A 9,244-nucleotide genomic window follows, 5' to 3' on the forward strand; every position below is an offset into this window, starting at 1 on the left:
TCCCTGTGCCCTGTGTTCGCTTAAGTTGGAGCTGGAGGGTTAGAAGGTGTCCCCTTCCCAAAACATATCCAACAGCCAGACAGTGTTGATGGCTTTAATTAGCCTTCGTTTTATTCCCTTACTTTCCAGCACATGTGGGAGCACATACAAATAATTATATTATAAACAATATGTTGTACGTGGCTATGGCTCCAAATCCACTCTGCAGCTCTGCAGGTCTGCAGGGAACCCAGGGCAGCCCATTGTTTTGGTGGGATGGAGGAACTGGCAGTAGCCCCCACAGCCGCTGGCCTTTCCTCTGGGCAAGGCTGCGAACCCACCCATGGTGTGCAGGGAGGGGGCTGTGTGCTCAGGATGCCGCCTGAAATGCCAAGTGCACTTGGATGCCCTGACTGCACACATGAGCCACTGAGCATCTCTACACTACATGAAGTCAGGCGTGGGAAGTCAGTACATTGGGAAGCAAGGTGGAAGGGAAGGAGGTAGGGCCAGAAGGGGCACTGCAAAGGCAGAGGAGCAAATGGGGCGGCACAGAGCTGGGTTTTCTCTGGTCAGATTCCTCATTCTCTGCTGCAGTTTTTGTTATTGAGTGGGCAGCCTGACAGGAGCTCCCAAGGATGGGCCAGAGCAGGGAACACAAAGCATCTGCAACCAACGGTGGTTTTATTAAAAATATGAAGGCTTTCAAACATGCCAGTTACCCCCAATGCTTTGAATGCATCACCCACAGGACCCGCAATCCCAACAGCCCTGGACTGATAGTTCAGAAAGCCTGGCTGACCCTTTCCCCTCCTCCCCCACCCTCCTCTCCTCCCCACAAAGGAAGAGGCTCAGTTTAAAGCTGAGGGACTGGGCAGCCACCCACAGAGTCATGGCCCTTGCTGCCCCCAGCTCAGACCCCTCGGACATTGATGTTTTCATAGCTGGGGGGAGGCGTTGCCTGCGGCTCCTCGGGGTGCAGGGTCTCCAGCCAGGATGGGCTGGGGCGGAACAAGGCGCTGTCGGAGGAGCTGCGCCGGCGGCCACCTTGCCAGCTCTCATCCTCCTCCAGGTAGCAGTACAGGGGTGGCGTGAGCTCCTCCTTCCTCCTCGGGGGCTGGACATAGGCCAGGGCACCGTGGGCAGGTCTGCAGGTCAGAGCTTCTTCATAGGTGGGGATGGCACTGGCATCCCAGTTGCTGCGAGGAAAGAAGAAACCCAGCAGTACACACCATCATCCAGAGCATCCCAGCACCCAACTGGAGTGTCCCAGCAGCCATCAATCAGAGCATCCCAGCACCCAATAACTGGACCACTCCAGCACTTGTCAACTGGAGCATCCCTGTGCCCTGTCAACCAGAACCATCCCAGTGTCCCATCAACCAGAGCATCCCAGTGCCCATCAATCGCAGCATCCAAACACCCCTTCAACCCAATCTAAGTATGAAGGACACATGCGCTGGAGACAGCACATCAGCAGGTTTTGCATGCCCAGGATCAAGGGATGACCAAGGTGGGGAGCCATGCAGGAGGAAGGGCATCATCCATCAGACCTTGTGACAAGGTCCTATAGGCAGAAGAGCACCTCCATCACCTGCTTAATCCCAAATTCACCTCTGGGTCACAGAGGCTGCCAGTAGCCAAGGGAGCAGTTTGGCACAAACATCTGGGCAAGGGGCAGCCATCCCGGTTCAATGCAGTCACACCACACTCTTGTGCCTGCCAAGCCTGGTTCACTTCCAGCAGTGCTTTGCTGAGCAAATACAGCTTGTGTACAGGGAAAACCTTTGGACAAACTTTGCCCTGTGCAGGGTCCTCCTTGGCACCCTATGGAACTGTGTAGCCCAAAGCCAGGGAGGCTGTGGAAGCAACTCATCGTTGCAGATGAAATCCAGCACAGTGCACTGGGGAGGTGGTGGGCATTGCAGAGCACAGCCGGTCCAAAGGAAAAGCTGCAGTGTTCCACAGGGGTGCCTCCATCCTGAACTCTTGGCAGCTCCCTGTCCCAGACAGACCACCCTGGGCTTCTGTGCTCACAATTTTGCCAAACAGCCTCAGTTTGCATGGGGATGTTGTCTTGGAAATGCAGAGAGGGGGATTTATCCCAGCACAGCATGCTTTGCTGGGGCTGGAGGAGCTGTCACAGCTGTGGCACTGTGTCCCATCCAGCGTGGAGTCGGAAGATCAGGGAAAGGGACATTCCCCATGGGGGCACAGCAAAGCTCTCCACGGGAGGTGAAACCTCTCCCCAGAGTACCCAGACTGGATCACGATCTCACAGATACTCAGATGGGCACTGAAACCCCAGGAGAACCAGGAACGTGCCTCCCACTCCAACTGAAATTTTATGGCTTAATGTTCTTAAGAGTTTCTTTTAGTGCTGCTTTTCCCTAGAGCCTGATTTATGCTGGAGCCAAGATCTTTGCTGTGACCCCATAAAACAGCACTGGGAAGGGCTGGCTGGCTCCATTTCCCCTGCAGTCTCTGGGGGAAAAAAAAAATCTTTTGAGCAAGAAACTTTTAAATCAAGAAGTGATCTTCACACTGGAAGAGTCTGGGGAACCAAAAAGCAGCAGTGGTGTTCAGGGTGAGGGGTCTTTCTACACCCCAAAATGGGCTTCGTAGAAGGACCCTCTAACAACACTCTTGATGCCAATCCAAGTATTATTTTCCTTAATTTTTTTGTTTTAAGTCCCTTTTAACACAGATTTGGCTTCCCTTAAAGATGGCATACACACCCTCATCTTTATACAGCATTGCAGACCTGAGAGACCAGGGCAGGATTCAACAGCCAGAGGTCTGAGTGACCTCCCCACCCCCAAATTCAAACCTTCTGCCAGAAAACCAATTTAGTCTTCTGCTTGGTAGCTCTGTTAAGGAGACGTTGCCTCCCTCTGCGATGGCCCTGCAGGGCAAGGAGAGCTGGATGCAGCCAAGCTGGCCGCGGGTGCAGCCAGCGTAGGCAGACAGGGGCTGGCAGGGAGGGGAGTGTGGAGGTTCAGGTTGACACTAATGAGCAAGAGCATCTGCTCAGGAGCAGGAGGAGAGCACAGACCGGGGTCTGAGCAGTGGCTGGCAGTGCGGATGCGTTGTTGCTCTTGTAAGCTCACCAGCAAGCCAGTCTGGGAGCAGGCTCAGGTACATGGGACAGCCAAGACCACCCTCCACTTCTGCCCACCCAAGCACCGCACAGGGACGTGGCACCCACCTGCAGTTCCACTTCTCCGGGGGCTCCGCGGTGAAGTACTGCAGGTCCCTGGGGAAATGGTACTGGTAGCGGCGGGAGACTACCCTGGTGTTGGCTTTCACGGACCAGAGGAGGCCGAAGAGGAGGAGGATGCCACCAATACCACAGCAGAAGAAGCTGACGGAGCGGAGCAGGGCGCTGGAGGAGGAGGAGCTGGGAACTGCCTCGGCTTCCCGGGGAGGCAGGAGGCGAGTCCCGCTGCCAGCCGATGAGCCGACCTCCCCATCACTCCACCAGGCAAAGCACAGCGTCCCCGTCACCAGCAGCACGGCCCCGGTGATGGTCAGGCCATAGCGGAAAGAGGCAGCTGCCATCCTTCAGAGGGAGGTTTTAGGAGGGAAGAAGGGCAAGACAAGGCATGAGAGAGCCCACGTCCTACAAGACAAGAAGGGGGCAAAGTTTGAGCAGGACAAGGTCATGGAAGACCTGCCAAAGGAGAAAATGACTGAGCTAGGACCTCTACAGGGAGTGCAGCCTCTTTAGCCACTGACCATCAGAAAGGGCATTTCCACCACCTCAGATGGGAAGCCCTTGGGCAGAGCAAAGGCAGTGCAGTTTGAACAAATAAATTTCCCAACAGCCTCGTAAAAACATCCCCAATTTCAAGATACAACACAACACTCCCACAGAGGCTGGGTGGGAACCCCAGCCAGGGCAGCTCTGGGGGCTTTCATAGCTCTTGTCTTTGGGTTTTATTCCAGATTTCCTCCCAAGCTTGGCAGAATGCCAGCTGGGTTTCTGATCAAAGCACGGCTTATGGAAGAGGTTAGGGTCAGCTCCAGTGCACACCTTCTCAGGTCCCTGTCAAGATCAGTGTTATCACCACCTTCACCCTTCCTATCACGGTGGTTTCTCCCTGCTGGGTGGCCCTTCTCAGCTAAATGTCACATGCAGAGAGCAACCATGCTACCCTGGTGCTGGAAAATTTGGGAAGGGAGACCTGGTTTCTGATCTCTGTGGGGCTCTCACTCTCCATTGCTTTTTCCAGCAACAGAGAGCATCTGCTCCCTGGGCTTGTGCATCCCCAGCTCCCAGCCAACCAACTAACTAGGGAGGCAGAGAGGTCCCACCACATCCCCTCTGACCCTGCTCAGTGCCCAGCAAGGAGATTCAGGTTCAGCTCCTATTTCTTGAAGGACAAAAAGCTTTGGACCATGTGGGAATTGAGCACCAACACCCCCAGTCAGATTCAGTCCTGAGTAACTCTACTGCGAGGGTTTCTCATGGTGGCAGTGCCAGTGGAGAGCCTGCACAGCCAGGATGTAATTGGGGCTCAAGCACAGAGGTGGATGGACAGATGGATGATCTACACTCAGCTATCACCTCTGCACTCATCACTTTGCCTGTATGTCAGTAACATGAAGATAATGTGGTGGCTTTGGTCTCCATTCTTCCAGGCAGGGCTCACCTCCAAGAGTGGGGACTTAAATTGTACTCTGAGGTCTGGAAGTGCTGAGCCAGAGACAGGCAGGGAGCAGAAGTCCAGCATGGACTTGATGTGATCAAGGTCAGGTGGAATCATGTTATTTCAAGCTATTATTTATCAGATGGGCCCACTAAATGGAAAGTCAAATTACTTTGTAGTGAAAGAAACACTATCTGATCTAATCTATGTTTAATGAAGGAATTGGATGAGAAGTGGGATTTGGGAAGCCAGCAGGAAAGCAGCACACTCCAGCTCTTGTCCCAGGGTCATAAGCCCAAATTGTCACTCAGGCAGCTGCAGTCACCTACTGGGAATGAGGTCACGTTCCTGGGGTGGGAGAAGACAGAGCTTCCACGCATAACAGGGGGACATGTTAGGATGCTCCCTCCAGAATGGCAGGGGATTGGCTGAGCTGAGACAGAGCAGGAACTGTTGGAGATGGTATTAGATGCTATTAGGGATCAGCATCCCCACCCCACGACTGAACGCAAGCAGGACACAACAGAAGAATTGGACTCACGTTGCCTTGCAGCAGGAGATGCTCAGGGGAGTGCAAGGACGCTACTGACCCATGAATGCAGCTCCTTTGGAGAGCAATGCATTTTCATGGAAAAATTTCAGCCAATATTATTTAAGGAAAAAAACATGACCCAAAAAACCCTACAGCAAAGCTTTCAACCCAACTGCTTGGAAATGTCAGGTCACTCCAAACTGAAAGCCTGGATTGAACCAGCACCAAGAATTGAAACGTTCAACTTCTGCAACTTTTCTCATTTTGGGGTCAGACTGGTGAGGTTTGGGAGATGCTGTGAGCTCCCTGGTGAGGTTTGGGAGATGCTGTGATTCCCCTGCCTGGGCACAGGGAATTTTGCAGCCTGCGGCACTGTGCACATCTGGGAGCGCTGGCAGCAAGGGGGAGGCAGAGGGAAGGCGGAGAGCCTCTGGGAGGTGATGGATTGACAGCTCAAGAGAATAAACTCTTCTCTCTTGACAAAACCAGCACAGCTCGGGGAGCAGCGCTGAAAGCTCCTCCAAACTACCCACATGTGCTCCCGCAGCACGTGTGTGGGGGCAGCTCCTCTGAGCTGGGTGGCACTACCATCACTGGGTGACATTGCCGCTGTGCCGTCCCCTTGCCAAACCCCTTCTTGTGTTTCCACAGCTCTCCTGAGCCTCTCTAAAAGACCCACAATGTTTTCTCAGCACATCAGCCTCTGGAAGAAGAGTCTGAAGGAGCAAGGCCAGGGCAGGACCTGAGTCCCTGATCCCCGAGCCTCTTCTGGCTCCACTCCCGGAGCACTCAGCATCCTGCACAACACATCTCCTGGTGAGCATTCCCAGCACACTTCCACAGAGGGGCTGTCCCTCCAAGGAGGCAACTGTTGGCTCCCCAACATCGGTCTCCACCCGCCGAGCCACCCTGACATTTTGTTCTGCCGTCTCCTCCTTTGACCTGCTCTGAAATAGTTTTCCGGGGAATAGATTTGCACGTTGCATGTACAAACAGATATGAATGTTGATAGTTTACATAGTTCCACGGAGATGCTGAGAATAGCAGCCCCCATATAAAGTTATGCAGATGGTGATTCATAAGGTCTACTAAGCATTACTCAGAAAAACGCTCTTTTCTAACAACACGAGAAAAGAAAAGAGTTTTGAACCTCTCCCACTGGTATCAAGTAGAAATCCACCTCCAGACCCATCCCTCCATGGCACTTACGGACTGTCCTTCCACGCGGGGCTGGAGAGCTTTAGTCACGGACGAGGAGCGCCGGCAAGAGATGCACCATAGAGTGAGCATGTCATTAGGGAGATCCCTTCCTGCCTCTATCCAAATTTGCTTTTTTTTTTTGTTATTGCTATTAGTGAGGGTTTGGTCTCCATCCAAAGCAAAGTAACAGTGACACTTTGGAAGAGCATCCGAGACATCTGGTGCGCTCAGCCTCCCGAGGCGGGTTCGGACAGAGGGAAGCACATGCCTCCCCCCCACCCTGTGTCCCCGGCCAGGCTTTGGGGCGAAGCCTGAGCATCGTTCCCTCTAAGGTGGCCGATCCCGGCGGCACCCCCAGGGCTCTCTTCCCGCCGCGGCCGGTGCCCGCACCTCCTCTCCCCTGCGGCACAGCGCCCAGCCGGGGGTGCCGTGTCCCCCCAAGCCCCCCGCCCCGTGCCGTACTCACCGCCGCGCCAGCCCCGCTCCGGCCGAGCGGCGGCTCCGCCGAGCGCGGCCCGCGGGGCGGGCGGGGCCGGGGGCGGGCGGGGGGCGGTGGCGGCTCGGGGCGGGCAGGGACCGGCGCTCCTTCCCGGCACGGCACGGCCCGGAGGGGCGGGCAGTTCCGGCTCACCTCAGCGCCGTCCCGCTCCCGTCCCGTCCTATCCCTTCCTATCCCGTCCCGTCCCGTCGGTGCGCGGGGCTCCCGAGAGCTCCGGGTTTCCCCTGTGGCTGGGACACCGTCCTGCCCTGTGGAAGACACTGCCCCACGGAGTGGGGAGCTGTCCTATGGGTGGGAAACCCGCGCTGCAGCACAGGAGGATCTCTGCCCCAAGCTTGCTTTGTGGCCACTTTAGTTCTCCTCACCTCTCTGTCAAATGCCAGTGTTGTCCCTTTCCCCCGTTCGTGGAATGGTTTGGGTTGTGCGGGACCTTTAAAGGCGACCTAGTTCAACGTCCCTGCAATGACCAGGGATTCTTTCAGCTAAATCGGGCTGCTCAGAGCCCTGTCCCACCTGGCCTTGAATTTTTCAGGGATGGGGCATCCATCACCTTTCTGGGCAACCTGTGCCAGTGTGTCACCAACTTCACTGTAAAAAAATTTCTTCCTTATATCTAATCTAAATAAACCCTCTTTAGTTTAAAACCATTACCCTGCAGCACTCATGAGGACACCTGGATATTAAACAAGCTGAGGGTGCTCTGATCTGAGTTTCAGGATGGTTGGTATGATGGCATCTGGATTCACGCACAATTCCTCATCACAGAGCTGGAGGGAGATTTGATCAAGAGCTGCCATGCCATGCTGTGCTACGAATGTGCATCTCACAGATCCATCACACTGCTCTTGGGCTGCAGCTGAGCACTGCTGACAGACAAAGCCATTTCTATGGATACCCTTGGCTGCTTGCAGCTCCTCACCTCGCTGGCTCAAAACCAGCTCAGGGTTTACCCACACAGGCTGCAGGGACTGATGCAAAGCCCTGTTGTGGAATTCATATCAGCTTCATACATGCTTAGAAGCCATTCAGCCCAGCTGAGAAAATGTGGCTGTACAGTCTCATTTACCTGCAGACACTGTGGAGTTATACAAATGGTAAACTGAGGCACGAGGAGGGCTGGTTCACATAGGGCTGACCTTGAAGCAGGTTGGGTCTCCACCACAGAGGAACATGGGACAGGGATCCCCAAGGCCAGCACCCCAGTGTGGCCTCAGCCCCCGGGATGGATGCAGCAAGGTTCTCGAGCCTCACGGTGCAATCCCTGACAATAAATCCCAGATGTCCTCCAAATACCATGTTTTTTCGCTCCTTGACAGGATGGAGTTTGGCCCCAGGATCCCAAAAATTAATATCTTGGCTTTTCTGTTGCAGACGTCATTGCTGAGAGCTCACATCACCATCCATGAATGACGTGGGCACTGTGAATCACCAGTTCCCCTGCTGAAGGACAATGAGGCACTTTCTTCTGCTCATTACCTGCTCAGATATTATATTTAACTGAAATTTGATTGTCAAAAAGCTTCTGAAGCACTTCAAGGTGGTGTTTGTGCACGACTGTGCTATTCCCAGCACAGGGCTGCAGAGAAGGAGGTGGCTCTGTGCAAACACACTGGTCCTACAGCCCCACAACCATCTGCAACCTCCTGCCTTCCCCAGAGATCTGGCCTACAGGCAGCCACAAACCCATGACAAATATTTCACCACAAGGTAGAGGTTGGAAGTGCTGAGTGGCGCCAGCATGTCTGTCTGCTTAACAACACCTTGGCCAAACTGCATTTTCCCTCTCCAAGAACTTTCCTGCTGGTGGACAAGGTGCTGCAAAACATCACAGGGCACAGTCAAAGGGCTTCTCCAGAATAAAGGCAGAATATCTAAGTGCAAAATATGTAAAACATCCCATGCACGGTGAAACCACAGCGGGGAAAACAGGGAGATATAAAAGACAGTTACAGCCTCTGCAAGAACAGGAACAAAGGAGGAACAGGGAAAGAGATTGTTCCAGTAATTGCCTCCCCCAGGTAAGGATGCTGAGCCTGAGCAACGCTGCTGGCACAAAAAATGTGCTGCTTTTTGATTCACTGTTCACATAATTTTGCTGCTGCAGCAAATCACATGTAAAATAGTGTATTTCAATGTATAATCAGGATAAATAAGTCAGATTCTTCAATACCTCTGTGTGTGTGTGTGTGTGTGTACGTGTGTGTGTGCACATGCATGCACTGTCTGACCTGTCACTACAAGGTGGTTGATACCAAGAGCACCAAGTCAAGAATGAATTTGGATCCAAAGAAGAGGAGCCCAGAGTCCTTGCCAGAGCCCTTATACCTGGGACCTGGGCCAGGTTGAAGGTCTCCATCAGTGACCTGGTACACAGGCCACTCT

General features: G+C 53.8%; 1 protein-coding gene across 2 annotated transcripts; it reads right to left on the reverse strand.

The window, feature by feature from the left end:
* Window positions 1–644: 644 nt before the first annotated feature.
* On the reverse strand, window positions 645–6,884 carry TMEM61 (transmembrane protein 61). Of its 2 annotated transcripts, none has more exons than XM_027698994.1 (3): window positions 6,830–6,884; window positions 3,188–3,601; window positions 645–1,178 (listed from the first exon to the last, which is right to left on the reverse strand). In XM_027698994.1, exons 2-3 carry the CDS (start codon window positions 3,538–3,540, stop codon window positions 893–895), a joined length of 639 nt encoding a protein of 212 aa, XP_027554795.1. In that variant the 5' UTR covers window positions 3,541–3,601; window positions 6,830–6,884; the 3' UTR covers window positions 645–892. The 2 variants fall into 2 exon arrangements, with proteins under 2 accessions (XP_027554795.1, XP_027554797.1); XM_027698996.1 differs by lacking the exon at window positions 6,830–6,884 and adding an exon at window positions 6,373–6,736.
* Between the last annotated feature and the right edge of the window lie 2,360 nt (window positions 6,885–9,244).

This window comes from Neopelma chrysocephalum, unplaced genomic scaffold (assembly GCF_003984885.1).
Source record: "Neopelma chrysocephalum unplaced genomic scaffold, ASM398488v2 Primary Assembly neopelma1_135, whole genome shotgun sequence".
In the NCBI taxonomy this organism is placed as follows: domain Eukaryota; kingdom Metazoa; phylum Chordata; class Aves; order Passeriformes; family Pipridae; genus Neopelma; species Neopelma chrysocephalum.